At 35.8% G+C, this 19,889-nt stretch overlaps 2 protein-coding genes across 21 annotated transcripts in view; one reads left to right on the forward strand and one right to left on the reverse strand.

Moving 5' to 3' along the window:
• LOC143899226 (uncharacterized) overlaps positions 1–12,231 on the forward strand; it is a 35,486-nt gene extending 23,255 nt beyond the window's left edge. For all 9 annotated transcript variants that reach the window (XM_077409338.1, XM_077409337.1, XM_077409341.1 and 6 more), the window contains 3 exons: positions 188–1,258; positions 7,181–8,642; positions 10,603–12,231. In XM_077409338.1, coding sequence (XP_077265464.1) covers positions 188–1,258; positions 7,181–8,642; positions 10,603–11,048 — 2,979 coding nt within the window. In that variant the 3' untranslated portion in view covers positions 11,049–12,231. The remainder of the gene's footprint in view (positions 1–187; positions 1,259–7,180; positions 8,643–10,602) is intronic.
• The window catches only part of LOC143899235 (uncharacterized), a 157,941-nt gene that overhangs the window by 132,340 nt on the left and 5,712 nt on the right, over positions 1–19,889 (reverse strand). The gene's annotated exons all lie outside the window — the stretch shown is intronic.

The raw sequence follows: 19,889 nt of genomic DNA on the forward strand, positions 1-19,889 counted from the left end.
GAGCTTAGTGTCAAGTTTGCCCTGGTGTCGAGTTTTTCCCAGTCTCCCATAAAGATAAAAATCAATACTAATATATTATAATTTCTTTTGAAAGATAAAATATATTATTACATTGAATATAACATAATTTTATATTAATTATTACAAATATAAATTTATATTACATTTTATGTATTTTTTATTACAGATCGAAGAATCGTCTTTCGAGGGTTTGACAAAACTGAAATGGTTATCTTTGCAAGACAACAACATTCTATTAGTGCCAGCTTCGGCCCTCACACAATTACCATCTCTGGCGCATTTGCACGTGCAATTCAATCGCATCGCCGCACTATCTAGTGAACTAATTCGTGCCACATCAACAAATCTTATGACCTTGGGTCTAACACGCAATCTAGTTCGCGAAATACCACCTAGATTGTTCTATAACTTTCAAAATCTCATCAACATTGAGCTCTCTGGCAACATGCTGTCTATTATTTCGCAAAATATGTTTGCTGGTCTGGAAGACACTTTGCAAAATCTTGATATATCGTATAATCGATTAACGGACATCATCGAATTACCATTAAGAAATTTAGTTTCACTAAACTTGGCGGGTAACCAATTAAAACAAATATTACCGGATACTTTCAAGTATTTGCATAAACTACGGTATTTAAATCTCAGTAATAATCCCTTGTATGGCGGTTTTCCTCCGATATTTCCTTCGTCTTTGATCGACCTTGACATATCTTACACAGAGCTCAAAATTTTACCATCTGTGTTGCTGTTGAATCTTGAATCCCTAGAAAGGATTTCTCTAGCTAGCAATCAGCTACAAGAAATTGACGAAGGCACTTTCCAGTATCTCTATAATCTCACGACAATCGATCTCTCGTACAATGCCATTGAACATATCGACAATAATGCCTTTGTTGGTCTCATAAACCTTTATTCGTTAAATTTGCGAGATAATAGGCTTACGTCGTTTATCGGCGAACATTTCAACACAGGCACTGGCTTGGAAATCCTTGATTTATCGGACAATCGCATCAACCAGTTATCGCAGACAGCTTTTGCAATTCATCCGAGGCTCAGACAACTCAATCTTTCAGGCAATAGGTTCGTTCAATTTTCCAGTGATTACGTCAAGTCACTACAGTTCTTGGAATGGTTAGACCTATCCAAGAATATGCTGCGCCACGTGAACGAATTTGCCTTCTCACAGATGGGAAGATTGCGTGATCTGGATCTTTCTGATAATAAAATTGAATCGGTATGTAAAAGATTATGATAAATAATAAAAAAAATTAAAAAAATGTGCAAGTAGAAACCTGTACATTGCTTCCTCTATGAAGAAGCCTGTTTTTTTATGCATAATTATATTTATTAATTTGGCTTCCTCATAGAAGAAGCAATGTACAGGTTTCTACTTGCACACTTAAAAACTATGAGAAAGCCGGAGAAAGTAATGTACAAGTTTCCACTTGCACACTTAAAAACTATGAGGAAGCAATGTGCAAGTTTCTACTTGCACACTTAAAAATTATGAGGAAGCAATGTGCAAGTTTCTACTTGCACACTTTTTTTATGAATAAAGTAATATTAAAGATAGATTGGTGTTGTATTTTGCTTGATATCTCAAAATTTGCGGAAATTAAAGCAATCACGTAGATTTTTTTAAATAGAAATCGGCAACCTCTTTATTATTAGCAATTTTTATTAATTCAATTATATTCTTCAATTTTTTTTCTACCCCTATTTCATTTTTAATTCTTTAAAATTTAATTAATCAGTTCTTGAGTTATAGAAATTATAGTAATAATATTTATTTAACTTCGGCTGCTGCCAAAAGAAGTGGACTTGGTTTACAATAGGTTCCTTAACACAATCATCCATCCGCACATCGCCCGTCAATCAAAACAACTTTGACGGGATCATTCCTCACGCTAAAGTTTGCTATTATTTATCACTACTGTGCTCTCGCCTATCTTTTCTCATCTCCGCTTCTATCTTTTTCCTATCTCTATATAATTTCCTTAATATTTCTTCTTTGGTTGTATCTAGTTTATCGTTCCATAGTCTATCTATTCTTTTCCTGTTATCCCTCCCTAGTTCTATAAACCGGTTTTTTATACTGCTGCACTCCTCTACATAGTGCTTCAAATTATCCCTTCCTTCCTTGCAGAACAGATAAATTTTTTTCTCTTCCCCCCACCAATACATGTTCTCCGATTCCTTTCCGGTCTATTTCCGTCTCTCTCTAACTCTTTATACTTCCTATTATACTTCGACTCTATTATATTATTCTCTTCCACTTACCTCTGTATCTCCCAGTTTCTTAATTTAATCTCTTCCCATAAGTTTTTTTCCCTCCTTTCTCTCTGTTCGGGCGTCGCTTTCCGACGGTCGCCCTGAATCTGGATTCCGCTCAGAGTTGAGCGAGAAGCGTGGATAACGCGAGTTGTAAATTCGCGGGAGAAATGAGGATTAAAGCACTCGGAACACAGATTGCACAAAGAAATATATAGTCTTTATTTCAAGAATGGAAAAGACGCGAGGGGGAACAACGGATCGTGCGCCGCGGATTTGGAAATCTTTTGAGTCGTTCGTACTTTTCTGCCAGGTATCGCGAACGGAAATCTTGTCTCAGCTTCTCGCATCGAAGCCTCTCGCGGAGCGGAGATCTTGTACGCGTCGAACGGAAATCTTGAGCGCGCGGCAGAAGAACGATCGCGAGCGGAGCACGACCGGAAGGTTTCGGACCCCTCGCTAAGTAATACACTTAATGAAAAAATATAAGTAACTTTGATCCGCACTTTAAGACGAAACGAGCGAGTAGCAATTCAAGCAGCGATTTAAGAGGGAGAGAGCCGTGCTGTCTTTAGACGAGGATTGATACGCGACGACTTTCGGCTATGAGTTCTGGCCCACGACTTGAGGCTAGGAATCCTCAGCAACGACTGACTGTCCGGCGAGCGAGTTCGCCGTTTACTCAAGAGGGTTGTTTTTCAGGAACGAACGCGCGATGAGAGCTGAATCGCTATTCGTCCGTATGGTCACATCACGCGTCACAACAGCCGTTTTCGTGCTTCGACAAATAAGGGAGCACTCTCGTAACGCGTGATCGCGATCGATGGGCTTTGAGGGCGCGGGGATCGCGGGGAACGTATGTTTCGCACAAGTTTGACAGAGCTCGAACCACATAAACATCGGTATTTCTCGATGTTAAATATAATAATGTTTTCGAGCCGATGTTTCGCGTAGGAAAGTTCGACGGATCTCGAACACTCTCTTTAACGACTCAACTGCTTTCACCCCCCACCCGTTTCTATTATAGTACTTTTCTCTCTCTCTCTACCATATCTGTCTTCCATTTGTTTTTCTCTTTCTTTATCCAACATTTCTTGACCCATCTGCTCTCATCCATTTCCCTAATCTTTTCCTCATATCCCATTACCCTTCCTCCCCATCCTATCCTAAGCTTTCTCAACTCCAGTTTTGTTGACATTAGGTATCTTGGGGTACAGAATCTTCCTCTATCTAGTTTTCCCACTCTTCATTTCTTATAAAGTTTTTTCACGTTCCTTTTTTTCCTTGTACATTCCTTGTTTCACCAATCTTTGTGACCCATCTCTCTCCTCGTCGTATTTACCTTTTTCTTTACCACAGCCTCATGTATCATCTTTTTAAGATTTGTCCATTTTTCCTCTATAGTTTCTTCTTGCTGTGTCTCCACAAATATATTCTTGTTTGTTTTTTCCTTATATCTCCTTATTGCCTCCTTATCCCAACGGATCCTCCATTTTCCTTCTGTTGACTCTACGCTGTTTGCGTTAGTCGCCTCCTCTTCTTCCTCTCTTCTTTCTTTATCCTCAATTGTCGCACAGACAGGCATGTGGTCTGGTCCACCCTCGCATCTACCTCGAACTTTTCTATTCTATGATACATTCTCTCGCAAACCATCATATAGTCTATCACTGTGTTTCCTCTCGGTCCTACAAAAGTATATTCGCCGTTCCAGTCGCCGTTCGTTGTGCCGTTTAGTAAGTACCATCTCTTGCTTTATATGAAATCTGTTAAGTTCCTACCCCCTGTCCCTATTATTTTGTCTTTACTTCTCCTCTCCTCTATATTACCTTCCTTTTCTTCTCCCCCTCCCAATTCTCCTGTTCTTATATTAAAATCCCCTCCTATTATAATATGCTCTCTATCCTTCTTTCCTAACCTTCTCTCTATTGTCTCCTCTACCCTACTCCAATTATCCTTATTGTAGACCGAAATAATGTTAATTCTTTCACCGTCCGTCAAAATTTCCGACAGTATTAGACCTTCTTCCTCATTTTTAATCATTGTTGATCCTAATTCCCTCTAACTTTTTTCTTCTTTCCAATACAGAACCTCCTATCGCTCTGCCTTTCTTTTTTATTTTCTTCGCATGACTGCACACCCATTCGTGTATGTTCGGCAATAAACATTTAACATTATCCTATTTTTCTGCGTCTACCCATGTTTCGCTTAAACTTACAAAATCGAATTCCCTAATATATCTCTAGAAATCCCTATCTTTGTTTACTAATCCTGCTACATTCCAGAAGAGTATTTCAATCTTTCCTCTTCCCTTACGGCGGTTATCTCTCTCCCTTTCTCCCTCTTCCTCATTACTTGCATTATCCACGTTAACTACGTCCGCCACCACCTCATCTCTACACGCCTCCAATGCTTGGCTTCCCTTTATGAATTTTTCTTTTTTTTATTAATTTTTTTTTCCTCGCTCCATACATACTTTCTACCTTGTACTTCTAGCTTCCTATAACCTATTTTCACCCATTTTCCTTCTGTTTTCTCTTTCCATGCCTGTTCTTTTATCCGTCTTTGCACTTCTCTGTCCTCAAAGGTCGTGATCAATGAAAATGTTCTTACTTCCCACCTTCCCAGCTTCTTCTTCTCCTCCATGATATTATCCTTCGATTCCCACCAGTCCATTTCAACTATTAATATCTCTCTTCCTTCTTTGCCTGTTGACCGCATCTTCTTTACTCCCGTTTTTGCGCCAAACTCCCTCTCAAGAAACGTCTCCGCTGTGTCTATTAAGCTTTTGTTTTCCTCTTTATGTAATCCTCTGATCACTAGATTATTTTTCTTTTCCTTCCTTTCCTTCATATTTCTTTCTCTCTTTCTAACCATCTCCGCCACCTTTCCCACAATCTCCTTTTGCCGCCGGTTGCCTCTTCCGTTATGTTTTCACTCCTTCGTTCGATCTTCGATAGTCTCTCCTCTATCTTATACATTCTTTCCTCTATCCATTCTTCTTTTTTTCTCCATCCTTCTTCTAAGACGCTCATCCTCTCTCTCATCTCTCTCATTTCGTCTCTAATTTCTCTCAGGATTGCTAACAACAAACCATCCTTTTCATCCTACTTTGTTGTTGACAACTCTCCTTCCTCTTCTCTCTTCTTTCCTGCAGCACCGACTCCTTCCTTCGATTTGTCTATTCCTGGTGGCGTTCTCACAGTTTTGTTACCTTTTTTGAAAATTTCCTCCGCAAGTTGTTCTTTTTCCTTTCTTTTCCTCTTAGCTTTCGCTATCTCACATGCCATACTGTTTTCACATAATCCAGTATGCTGGTCGAGCTCGATCTTTCTCTCATTCTCAACGCCTTCTTTGTAAGTCTTTTTTTTTCTTTTTTTCTCTCCTTTTGGTGTGACAAAATTCCTTTTTACTACCTTCTCATTCTCGCCTGGCTCTCCCTCCATCCTGTACGTCACTCGTTCACGCTCTCTTTCTAGTCAATCTCCTTAACCGCTGCCTATATGCCTATAGACTGTTCTGTTTATGTCGCTACCTACTCTATGAGTAACGCAAATCTCGCTCCCTTTTGGAACGCACCACGTTATTTTCCCGCCTTCTCTCACCTAACCTCTCTTTCTCTCTAAAACATTTAGCGCTCTTTTCCTTCACTATTTAATATTTCTTTACTACATCTATTATTCTATCCTAAATTTAAGTTATTCTTCCTAAATGTCTATAGGTTTAGCGCCTACCTCACCTCCTATTTCTTTCTAAACTCTCGTCTAATTTATCCGCAACTCTCACACGCATGCACAACACACACGCTCCACTAACCAAGTCTTATAGAAATTTCAGTAAACTTGGTTTTTTTTTTCACCAGAAATTGGTTTAATCAACTAGGTCCAGAACTAATCTTAACGAATTATATATGAAATAGTGGTAAAAAAGACTGAAAAATATAATAGAATTGATAAAAATTGTTAATATAAAGAAGTTACCAATTTCTGTTAAAAAGAAACAGCCAAGTTTACTGAAATTTCTATAACTCAAGAACTGATTAATCAAATTTTAAAGAATTATATATAAAATATAGAAGTAGAAAAAATTGAAAAATATAATAAAATTAGAAATAGATTGATATCTCAAATATTGAGAAAGCTATAGCGTAAAACACGCTTTTCTGAAAAATGAAAATCCTCTTAAAATCCATACCGGTAGACGGATTTTAATAAAATTGGAGGAGAACATACTTTCTATGATACTTTATTTGTGTGCAAAACTTCAACCCGGTATCTAAAAAATTGTAGAAGTAGATGCGTGTACAAAAAATTCGCGCGCACACACCCACACCCACACCCACACCCACACACACACACGCACACGCACACGCACACGCACACGCACACACACACACACACACACACACATACTTTCGGAATATGATTTCTCGACATTTTAGAACATTCTAAATCTATTTCCTTTAAAATCTCAAAAAAAAAAAAATGTTTCACCATCACAAAGCTTCCTCTATGAGGAAGCAAAAAAAAAATATAAAAACAATTGAAAAAATAGAATAAAAAAGAAAAAAAATATATAAAAGTCAAATTTCCTTATTCTTAGCACTCTATCCTTTCCATTTTTTCAATGACAGATGCACAAAATGTAAAAACGTTTTGATTATAATGATAATTTTATTCTACTCAACCAAGTAAGATAATAAAGTAATACAGTGATAAACATAAAATATTAAACAAATGACGTAAGAAAAGTCATTAAAAATATAATTAAAAATACTGCATCAAGAATGCGGAAGTGCTAAAAATATGAAAGTTTAACTGTAACAAAATATATATTATTAATAAAAAATGTAACTATTTACATATTGTTAAAAATAAAATTATTACAGGTGGACGAATTGGCTTTCTATAATTCCACACAGCTCCAATTGCTAGATTTATCTGGCAATGTTCTCGAAACGCTGAACGAACGCACAATGGAAGGTCTACTTCGATTAGAATCTCTGGATTTACGCAACAATCGACTTGCATTGTTACCTGAGACCATTTTCGACTCGTCGAGAGTTCACGCCGTGGAAAGAATCGATTTATCTGGTAATCGTTTTAATGAGATACCAATCCGCGCATTGCAACGGCAATTTGTATCGTTATTCAGCCTAAAATTAGCTCACAATCGAGTATTGGAAGTGTTCACACAAGATATTATCAATAATGTGAAGGAACTTGATCTTTCTGAAAATCCTTTGAGTGAGAACGCAATACGCGGCATTCTGGGCGAAGCAAAAGTTCTGCGCTCGCTGAATCTTGCTAATACAAGTATTAAGACTATTCCCAGACTAGAGACGCCATTTCTCAGGCATTTAAATCTTTCGGGCAATACGATCACAGATATTAACCCGGTTATGTTCGAGCGTACTACGATGTTAGAAAGTCTAGATGTGTCAAAAAACCGTCTGACAGATTTCACGAATCTGATCAGAACCTTCAAAAATCTGCCAGTACTTCAGAGTCTAGATATTTCCAATAACGAATTGAAGAACATTAACGAGAGCAACTTCGACGGATTAGCTATGCTACACTCCTTAAAAATGGTGAATTTGCTGAATTGTACTAGAATTGAAAAAAATGCATTTAGATCGCTGACAAAATTGCGACTTCTACATGCCTATAACTATCCCAAATTGGGATATTTTGACGTACAGGGTATTTTAAAGCATATGACAAATCTAGAGATATTGGATATCGAAATAAAGGATTCGTCGGTGGGCAACGAGCAGTTATCAGTGCGAATTCATCCTTATTTACGAGATCTGACATTACGAGGGGAAAGACTACGCAACATCCTTTCAAGTTCACTGGTCGGTGTGCGGGGACCAAGATTGCTACTGAGTTTGAAGGATACTTTCGTGGATTCGATACCAACAGCTCTCTTTTTTCCAGTTCCGCGTTCTACTAAAATTGAACTGAATGTCTCTGGTAGCAAGTTTACCAATCTACCTCCTCAGTTATTAAATGCTTTGGATGAACGTAGAGCTTTCGTAAGAATTAGTGGATTGGATAACAACCCGATCAACTGCAGTTGTGAAGTGAGACATCTGTGGAAATGGCTTAAATCATTGGATAATAAAGCGCCTACTGTTATCTGTGCCAAACCGGACTATTTAATGGGTACACTGCTGAGTAATCTCACAAAGGAGTATTTCTTGTGCAATCGTACAACGCTGACAAAATTACAAACGACAGAAACCACACCGTTGACAAAATCAACAACTCTAGAACCAGAGATCATCTGGACCGTTGCACCAACAGTACAAAACAATCGAAATAACCACTATAATAATGATCATACAGGTAAGTCACGTCATTCTTAATTATGCATTAAAATGTATATAACATCTTTGCACATTTCGGTAAATATTGACAAAAGAAAACCCAGCTCCTATTACCTTGACATATATTATAGAGGTCACCCTCCTGAGTAATCTTCAGAAGGTTTTAATCGCACGTTCTTTATTAAAAAATTATTAACAAAAAAGTTTGAACAATATAGCAGTTTTTTGAGTATTAAAAAACATAAACGACGTCCATACAACCTTTATAGCTCCATGCAACTGTCTATCTCTACGGTGGAAGTCAGATAGAACTCTAATATAGATCCATACTATCTCCATAATAGATGTTTCCTACAAATCCACTACAAACGTCCATTATACATTTATTATAGATGTATAATAGACTTGTACATATAATGTTTCTAAAAAAATTATATTTAAATTTTATTAGCAATTTCAAAAAAATTACTAAATAATTTTAAATAATTAATTTTTAAACAATTTTTGGGAATATATTTAAACATTTATAATATTTTATATTCTATTTTAATTCACACAATTTAATTTCTAATAAAACATTAACTTTATATAAATATAATTATCAAAGTTTTCAATATAAAGATAAATGATAAATCTTGGTGTCAAAAGGTATATATAACGTATACTGTTTAATATTGCATTAATTTTTATTGTTGAAAATTTAATAATAAAATATAAAATTTAATAATTTAATGATTTAATATTGAATGTGACAGTGTCAGACCATTGTGCACACACCGTAAACTGTTCACCACAACGATTGATAACTCGCGACAAGCGCGAAGACGTAGACCGCGATTTCGCGAGAGCACTCGGCAACCACGAGCACTAGTAACACGCGCTTCCGCGACGCGGCTACCACGCGCCAGTACTTTCTCGCAATAAAAAATCATTACGTGCTAGTATAAGAGACGAGCCTGTGAGAGACCTGATTCACCTGATTGTGATAATTCTTCGCTGCGTAGATCAGCTAAAGTGAGACCTCGGGTATCACATAGTGCAGGAGTCTACGAAGCAATTTTTGATAATTTATTAGATACGTCTTATTTATTTATTTACATGTTTGTAGGACGTTTTTACATGTTTTTAAATAATTGTATTAGTCATAAATTATTTATATATATTTAATAATTGTATTAAATATAAAAAATATTTTCTTATCTTATAAAGAAATTAATTTAAGCCACCTTCTCTTTCTTATAAACGTTTCTAGCTACTTTGTTGATCGTCTTTCAGGACTGTTAATTTATTTCCTGTCTCTGTTTACTGAAAACTTTTGTTTTATATCCACTTTTGTTTTATTCTCATCACTTTCATTATTTTCACACACAATACCCAAGTAGCAAAGTGACGTCAAATAACGTCTTAATAACGTCTTAATGACGTCTATGACGTCAATAAGACGTCTTTAGACGTCATCTTTGCTACTTGGGTATTGGTCTGTATTTTTCATTAAATATACAAACTGCCACATACATTGTAATTTCTATTGTCTTTTTCCCAATGCAGATGTTCCCTTTTGGGATCGAAGATCCAAATTAATGTATTTAAACTTATATTGATGAGAGAAATAAATAAAGAGAATCCCAAACAATCTTCTAATAAAATTCTAAAAATCTTTTATGATAAAAAATTGGTTTATAGCGGCATGGAGCTTCAGCAATCTATGTTGATTATGTCTATCTATATTGACTATATATTGACTATAATCTATATACCTATATTCGACTCAAGACACTAACCTTTTCAAATATCTATAACTTTATTAATGTTTAAAATTTCGCTAAACCGCTTTGTATACATGTTTTACACATTTTAACATAATTAAACAAATAATATTTAAAAAATCAGCTTTTTAAACCGATTTTGTTTACTTGAATACCCCCTTAAGCAGATTCATATTTTTTAATATGTTTACAACATGTATTGATTGATAACAGGTACATCTACACTCAGCAACATTTCAAATACTGATGACACCCTGATTATCGGCATCGTCGGCGGTGTAGTGGCATTTATCGCGATCATTATCATTACGATCTGCATCTGTCGATTACGCTGGAGTAACCAAATGCAGGAAGCAAGAATTGCAGCGATGGCAGCGTCTAGCATTCACGAAGCATCGATGATTCGGCCAGCGAGTGCTTACTCGGGCAAGATCAATCCTCACGATCTTTATGTAAGCTCGTACAATGGCTCAACTCTAGAACGTGGCGGTAACAATTCAAACCCATCAGCCACTCCCGTGCAAATGATGCCCTATGTGCAACCGATACACATGATGCATGCCATGAGCTCACTTCCGCCGTCCTCACAGCAAATCTATGGATATTATGATAATCCATCTCTCCCCGTGTACGTAACGGAAAACAAATTGGACAGATAACATAATTCAACAAAAAAAAAAACTTTTTTTCAAACTAACAATAAGAGAAAAAGCATGTCCGTTATTATGTTGAATATAATTTCCGTTCACATGCTACATTATTTTATTATTAGTTATACAATTTTGAAAAAATCAAGGTAAAATTGTAAAAAGATTTCATGTAGTTTATCACATAATGTGTTGAAAATTTTTATGTTATTCGAAATTAAGTATCCTATTGTTAAAATATTTTCTCTTTAAAAAGAATTTTGTTACAAAGATTGAAATTAATAAGAGCGAGTTATGTTTAAATTGGGTTGCATTACAAGAAAATTGTAATTTAAACCATTCAAATATATCTGCCAAATAGTTTTCAACTATTTATTAAAATATAAGAGTTTTTCACATACACATAAACAAACATATAATATTAAGGTTATACATACATATATTGTTTTATTATAAAATTATATTAAATCTAAAATGGTTAAATATATTCTGTCAAAATAAAGTTTTAAATTTTTTCAAAATTTGTAATATATCAAGTTATTAAATACGAACTCCAAGATCATAGGCATATCTATATAGAATACTTAGACTATTATTGAGTTTATGCAGAAATAAAGTGCAAGTAAGTCGTGCCGCCTTATTTCGAAAAGATAAGAAATTATGTGCATATACACACAGAATATAAGAAAAAGAGTTCAAAATTTAAAAAAAGGTTAAAATGTTAAAAATAATACACAAAAAAATAAAAAAATATTTTTTTAAAAATTTGAAATTTTTTATTAAATATTCTATACATCTACGTATTGATTATTTCTTTCTCAACTAGCAAGCATACGTCAAAATAACGTCAAAATTTGGTCATAAAATGAAAAAAAAAAAAGACAAATGTAGATGACTAAAAATGACGTGAAAATAACAGAAAAATGACAAACTGTCACTAGACTAATAACGACATTTCAAAACGTTAAAAAGATGTGACTTTATGATTTTTTTGGCCTTTAAGTAACGTTTTAATAACGTTTTAGTGACGTTTAATTAGCGACGTTTTAATAACGTACACGACGTAAAGAATTGTAAAAATCAAAATTATAATATTAAGAAACAAATTTTGTTATAAAATACTTACATTTTATATTTTGTATTTATTTAATTATTATCAGTTTTCAAAAATAAAGATACTATTAACCAAAATAAAGTTACATATATATTAACATTATTTAATCCAAAAGTACCCAAGAAACACATCGCAATCAAAATGACGTCAATTTAACGTCATATTGACCAAAGGAGGGTATTCTAAATTAAAGTTTTGGGAACTATTAGAGAAACGAATAAATTCTACATATTCTTACGTATTTTGAGTCGTAGAATCCGAAAATGGCCATAAAAATTACGCCCGTAGCGGAGAAAACGTGAAAAATTGAAGAAAATGTGAAAAAATGTGATGATTGAAATTGTTAAACAGGTAAAAAAAAGCGCCAATGTATTTTGTAAATTCAAAAATCCAATTTAAGTGGTAGCTTTATTTTTCCTTTACAAAATTATGTTACCTAACTCAACCCAAGTGACATGTATTTAAAAAAAAGATGTGAAATCTTCAAATTAAATTGCTCCAATTGCAAAGAGAATATGTATATTGCTTTGAAAAATTATTGTTGTCCAACTACTTTTAAAGAATAAAACCTAAGTGGTACCTTTGTGTTCCCATTCAAGGGTCTTCTTATTTTAACCCAAGTGTAATAGCTTCTTAAGTCTCCTTAACAAATTTTTAATATTACAAAAAATCATTTTAATCAGAAAGAATTAAAGAAGTAGAGTAACTTGGGAAAATATGCCACACTAAAGAAAATATGATTTTTTTCATATTTCTCTTTCTTTTTGAGGTATCTTTGCAACCTAAAAAAAAAGAAAGTGGTAGTATTATACCTCGAAAAAACCTAAGTAAAAAGTGGTAGATCTTTATATCTCGAAAAATCTCGAAAAAATCTAAGCAGTAGTAACTTTATGTTACCTAAAAAAAAAGAAAGTGGTAGTATTATACCTCGAAAAAACCTAAGTAAAAAGTGGTAGATCTTTATATCTCGAAAAATCTCGAAAAAATCTAAGCAGTAGTAACTTTATTTCCGAAAAATTATAACCCAAGTGATACACGTCACAAAATTATGTTACCTTATCAAAAAGAAGAGTCGCGCTTCAAGTGATCTATTACAATTACAAAAAAGAAATGATATCTCTTTAAATTAGAGCGCCAATTACAGAGAGAACATGTATATTGCCTCAAAAAATAAATGTTGCACTACTTTGAAAAATCTTTACATTGTGTCAATTAGAAAAGAATGTATGATAACAATTTTATAAGATTAAAAAATTTTATTTAAATTTAACAAGGGAATACAAGATATTTAAATACAAAGTTTACATGTGTATTTTTTAATGGTCACAAAGAATTACAGAGGTAACAGTACAAAATAAAAATATTGTACATAAATAAAATTTATGTATTTTAATAGAATATTTTTATTTTGTACTGTTACCTCTGTAATTCTTTTTGACCATTAAAAAATACACATGTAAACTTTGTATTTAAATATCTTGTATTCCCTTGTTAAATTTAAATAAAATTTTTTAATCTTATAAAATTGTTATCATACATTCTTTTCTAATTGACACAATGTAAAGATTTTTCAAAGTAGTGCAACATTTATTTTTTGAGGCAATATACATGTTCTCTCTGTAATTGGCGCTCTAATTTAAAGAGATATCATTTCTTTTTTGTAATTGTAATAGATCACTTGAAGCGCGACTCTTCTTTTTGATAAGGTAACATAATTTTGTGACGTGTATCACTTGGGTTATAATTTTTCGGAAATAAAGTTACTACTGCTTAGATTTTTTCGAGATTTTTCGAGATATAAAGATCTACCACTTGTTACTTAGGTTTTTTCGAGGTATAATACTATAACCACTTTCTTTTTTTTTAGGTAACATAAAGTTACTACTGCTTAGATTTTTTCGAAATTTTTCGAGATATAAAGATCTACCACTTGTTACTTAGGTTTTTTCGAGGTATAATACTACCACTTTCTTTTTTTTTAGGTAACAACATATACACTACTATACGTGTACTTGGCGCCTTTTTTACCTTTTTTTAAAATTATGGTTACCGGAATAGTTATTTCCGAAAATATAATATGCTAATTAATAAAACGAAGTGCTTCTAAAGAAATTTTAAGAGCTAATCTTGCAATATATGTCGCTACATTTTGTGTTTCGCGAGGTAAAGGAGCGCCCTGGCGAAATTAGAAGAACACCTCGCGAGACACAGAAGCACCCTGGCGAGGTTAGAGGAGCACCTCGCGAGGCACAGAAGCACCCTCGCGAGGTTAGAGGAGCACCTCGCGAGGTACAGAAGCACCCTCGCCTTTGTAGGGACATAGGTGATTTCGTTGTAGGTTTATCGCTGTGCACGCTGTGAAATTAGCGCGAAAACAATAAAATTCATAATTTTCATATAATAGTGTTCGTATTTAATGAAATAAGAGAATGCAAAAGATTACTTTGACAAATCATTATGGTTACCGGAATAGTTATTTCCGAAAATATAATATGTTTAATAAATTAATAAAACGAAGTGCTTCTAAAGAAATTTTAAGAGCTAATCTTGCAATATATGTCGCTACATTTTGTGTTTCGCGAGGTAGAGGAGCGCCACGCGAGGTTAGAGGAGCGCCTCGCGAGGTTAGAGGAGCACCACGCGAGGTACAGAAGCACCCTCGCCTTTGTAGGGACATAGGTGATTTCGTTGTAGGTTTATTGCCGTGCACGCTGTGAAATTAGCGCGAGAACAATAAAATTCATAATTCTCATATAATAGTGTTCGTATTTAATAAAATAAGAGAATGCAAAAGATTACTTTGACAAATCATTATATGGTTTCCGGAATAGTTATTACCGAAAATATAATATGCTAATTAATAAAACGAAGTGCTTCTAAAGAAATTTTAAGAGCTAATCTTGCAATATATGTCGCTACATTTTGTGTTTCGCGAGGTAGAGGAGCGCCTCGCGAGATTAGAGGAGCGCCTCGCGAGGCACAGAAGCACCCTCGCGAGGATAGAGGAGCACCACGCGAGGTACAGAAGCACCCTCGCGAGGTTAGAGGAGCACCTCGCGAAGTACAGAAACACCCTGGCGAGGTTAGAGGAGCGCCTCGCGAGGCACAGAAGCACCCTCGCGAGGTTAGAGGAGCACCACGCGAGGTACAGAAGCACCCTCGCGAGGTTAGAGGAGCACCTCGCGAGTTACAGAAGCACCCTCGCCTTTGTCGGGACATCGGCGATTTCGTTGAAGGTTTATCGCCGTGCACGCTGTGAAATTAGCGCGAGAACAATAAAATTCATAATTCTCATATAATAGTGTTCGTATTTAATGAAATAAGAGAATGCAAAAGATTACTTTGACAAATCATTATGGTTACCGGAATAGTTATTTCCGAAAATATAATATGTTTAATAAATTAATAAAACGAAGTGCTTCTAAAGAAATTTTAAGAGCTAATCTTGCAATATATGTCGCTACATTTTGTGTTTCGCGAGGTAAAGAAGCGCCTCGCGAGGTTAGAAGAAGAGCACCTCGTGAGGTTAGAGGAGCACCACGCGAGGTACAGAAGCACCCTAGCGAGGTTAGAGGAGCGCCTCGCGAGGCACAGAAGCACCCTCGCGAGGATAGAGGAGCACCACGCGAGGTACAGAAGCACCCTGGCGAGGTTAGAGGAGCACCTCGCGAGATACAGAAGCACCCTCGCGAGGTTAGAGGAGCACCTCGCGAAGTACAGAAGCACCCTCGCCTTTGTCGGGACATCGGCGATTTCGTTGAAGGTTTATCGCCGTGCACGCTGTAAAATTAGCGCGAGAACAATAAAATTCATAATTCTCATATAATAGTGTTCGTATTTAATAAAATAAGAGAATGCAAAAGATTACTTTGACAAATCATTATATGGTTTCCGGAATAGTTATTACCGAAAATATAATATGCTAATTAATAAAACGAAGTGCTTCTAAAGAAATTTTAAGAGCTAATCTTGCAATATATGTCGCTACATTTTGTGTTTCGCGAGGTAGAGGAGCGCCTCGCGAGGTAGAATAGCGCCTCGCGAGATTAGAGGAGCACCACGCGAGGTACAGAAGCACCCTGGCGAGGTTAGAGGAGCACCTCGCGAGGCACAGAAGCACCTTCGCGAGGTTAGAGGAGCACCACGCGAGGTACAGAAGCACCCTCGCAAGGTTAGAGGAGCACCTCGCGAGATACAGAAGCACCCTCGCGAGGTTAGAGGAGCACCTCGCGAAGTACAGAAGCACCCTCGCCTTTGTCGGGACATCGGCGATTTCGTTGAAGGTTTATCGCCGTGCACGCTGTAAAATTAGCGCGAGAACAATAAAATTCATAATTCTCATATAATAGTGTTCGTATTTAATAAAATAAGAGAATGCAAAAGATTACTTTGACAAATCATTATATGGTTTCAGGAATAGTTATTACCGAAAATATAATATGCTACTAATTAATAAAACGAAGTGCTTCTAAAGAAATTTTAAGAGCTAATCTTGCAATATATGTCGCTACATTTTGTGTTTCGCGAGGTAGAGGAGCGCCTCGCGAGATTAGAGGAGCGCCTCGCGAGGCACAGAAGCACCCTCGCGAGGTTAGAGGAGCACCACGCGAGGTACAGAAGCACCCTGGCGAGGTTAGAGGAGCACCTCGCGAGGCACAGAAGCACCCTCGCGAGGTTAGAGGAGCACCACGCGAGGTACAGAAGCACCCTGGCGAGGTTAGAAGAGCACCTCGCGAGGCACAGAAGCACCCTCGCAAGATTAGAGGAGCACCTCGCGAGATACAGAAGCACCCTCGCCTTTGTCGGGACATCGGCGATTTCGTTGAAGGTTTATCGCCGTGCACGCTGTGAAATTAGCGCGAGAACAATAAAATTCATAATTCTCATATAATAGTGTTCGTATTTAATGAAATAAGAGAATGCAAAAGATTACTTTGACAAATCATTATGGTTACCGGAATAGTTATTTCCCCGAAAATATAATATGTTTAATAAATTAATAAAACGAAGTGCTTCTAAAGAAATTTTAAGAGCTAATCTTGCAATATATGTCGCTACATTGTGTTTCGCGAGGTAGAGAAGCGCCTCGCGAGGTTAGAGGAGCACCTCGCGAGGTTAGAGGAGCACCACGCGAGGTACAGAAGCACCCTCGCCTTTGTAGGGACATAGGTGATTTCGTTGTAGGTTTATCGCCGTGCACGCTGTGAAATTAACGCGAGAACAATAAAATTCATAATTCTCATATAATAGTGTTCGTATTTAATGAAATAAGAGAATGCAAAAGATTACTTTGACAAATCATTATGGTTACCGGAATAGTTATTACCCCAAAAATATAATATGTTTAATAAATTAATAAAACAAAGTGCTTCTAAAGAAATTTTAAGAGCTAATCTTGCAATATATGTCGCTACATTTTGTGTTTCGCGAGGTAGAGGAGCGCCTCGCGACATTAGAGGACCGCCTCGCGAGGTACAGAAGCACCCTCGCGAGGTTAGAGGAGCACCACGCGAGGTACAGAAGCACCCTCGCCTTTGTCGGGACATCGGCGATTTCGTTGAAGGTTTATCGCCGTGCACGCTGTGAAATTAGCGCGAGAACAATAAAATTCATAATTCTCATATAATAGTGTTCGTATTTCTGAAGTTACGATAGAAGTTACAAATGTGGATGGGATCTCCGAAACCTCACAGAATTACACTCTTAAGCATGTTACCGCGTAGTATCTCCAAATTCGAGGTACTAATTTCTAAATGGAAATGACATTTCGAGTTACATACTGCTATAAGGAGATACCTTTCCCGGTCCAGTAGCACAAGGTACGGAATACACGAGGTACTGATAAAGGAGGAGGTACCGATTGAAAGTACCGCACTTATAAATTCGCTGTACAATTTTTTAGGAGGTACAGTTTTTTAGAAGACTTCCCGTTTCCCGTATGTACCCCGTACATACGTACCTCGTACGTACATATGTACCTCGTACAAATGTACCTCCTACATACGTATACGAGGTACTCGGCGTCAACTATGATTGCAACATTTGTTGAACAAGACATTCGCGAATAGCAGTGGCATAGCCACTAGGTAGCATCGACACGGACGTGTCATATCGTTGCGCGACAGAGCAAAGGATTCTTATACCATTTTATACGACTGTTATATTATTTACGCAACTAACATGAAATATATTCACAAACAGTGACATTCGCGGAGTATTTCGCGATGCGTGCCGGGAGTCACAGTGCGAATGCATGGAATACATTCGTAAATTAAACAGCGATACAGCAGCAGCAGCAGCAGAATCGTTTATTTTGTGTATAAATTGTGGTCATCCACCGACAAAACATGTATCCGTATTTGAAAAAAAAACTGGAAGAAACAAGTAATGCAGATAAATACATTCTTAAGCATGTGTCGCCAAAAATTGTAGGTACGTAATGTACTTCCTGACTTCGAGGTACTTACTTCCCTTCTATTTTTGATGGTACTTATGTCCATCGTAATTATGTAAGGTTTTTATTTCAACGTGTACCTCTAATTTTTGGCGACACATGCTTAAGAGTACATTATGCGGTAAGCATGTATCGCCAAAAATTGGAAGTACGTAATGTACTACCTGACTTCGAGGTACCATCTTATTATATTCTTTCAAAAAAATAAAATGTAATGATCGCAAGCGATCTGTCAGATTTAGATGAAAGCACAGAAAATCTGAACTGCTTCGTGTAAGCCAAATACTGGGAAGACGAAAAGAGAAGACTGCGCAAGAAATCAAAACCAGCGCCGTAAAAATTTTTTGATTCCCTTTTTTTGTTTTAAAAAAAAAATTTCTTGGCTTTTAAACCCCAAAAAAACGGGCAGTACAAAAAAAAACGCTGGTTCAAAAAAGGGGGTCACTTTTTCCTACACAAGTTTTTCCCCCACTGTATCCCCCCAGATTTTTTTGGGGATCTATGTTCTATAAAATTCTATAAAGGTTCTGCCCCATAAAAACAAAAAAATTAATTATAAAATATTAAAAAATTACCAAAGAAAATTTTAAAACCCCCTTTTTTACGCCCCCTTTTTAAAAACGGAGGTTTTCCCCCTTTTTAAAATTTTTTCGAGTAGTTTTTGAGCATATTTAAAAATTTCTTAAAAAATTTTTCCCCCCCTTTTTAAAATTTGGGGGTTTTTTTTTTTAAAAAAATTTTAAAAATTAAACCCAAAAAAAAACCAAAAAAAGGGAAAAAAAAGAACGCTAACGAAATCCCCGGGGGTTTCCCGGTTTTTTCCCCAAAAAATTTTTTTGAGTAAATTCCCGAACATTGAAGCAAAATTTTTTTAAAATTCCGGGCGTTGGCAATGTTTTTAAAAATTTTTTTTAAATTTTAAAATTTAAAACTCGAAAATCCGGAATTTATCGAAAATAGGTGAACCTGGCCGTATTTCGCAGTTCTGCAGTTTTATTATAAAATTTTTTTTCAATTTCCCCCAAAAAGTTTTTTAAAGTTTTTTAAAAATTTCTTGGGGATAAACATTTTTTTAAAAAATCATTTTTTTAAAAAAAATTTTTTCGCTCGAGAAAGGGGGGGATTTAAAAGTGTACAAAGGGTTTTTACGGGGGTTTTGGAACTCGGGGTTTTCCCCCCTTTTATAAAAAATTTTTTCGAATAGTTTTTTAAAAAAAAAAGCAATTTCAAAGAAGGGGTTTTCCCGGGGTTTTTGGGGGTGTTGTAAAAAATTTTTAAAAAAAAT

The sequence above is a fragment of the Temnothorax americanus genome, unplaced genomic scaffold (assembly GCF_048541705.1).
Source record: "Temnothorax americanus isolate GAGA-0224 unplaced genomic scaffold, ASM4854170v1 Scaffold26, whole genome shotgun sequence".
Classification (NCBI taxonomy): Eukaryota; Metazoa; Arthropoda; class Insecta; order Hymenoptera; family Formicidae; genus Temnothorax; species Temnothorax americanus.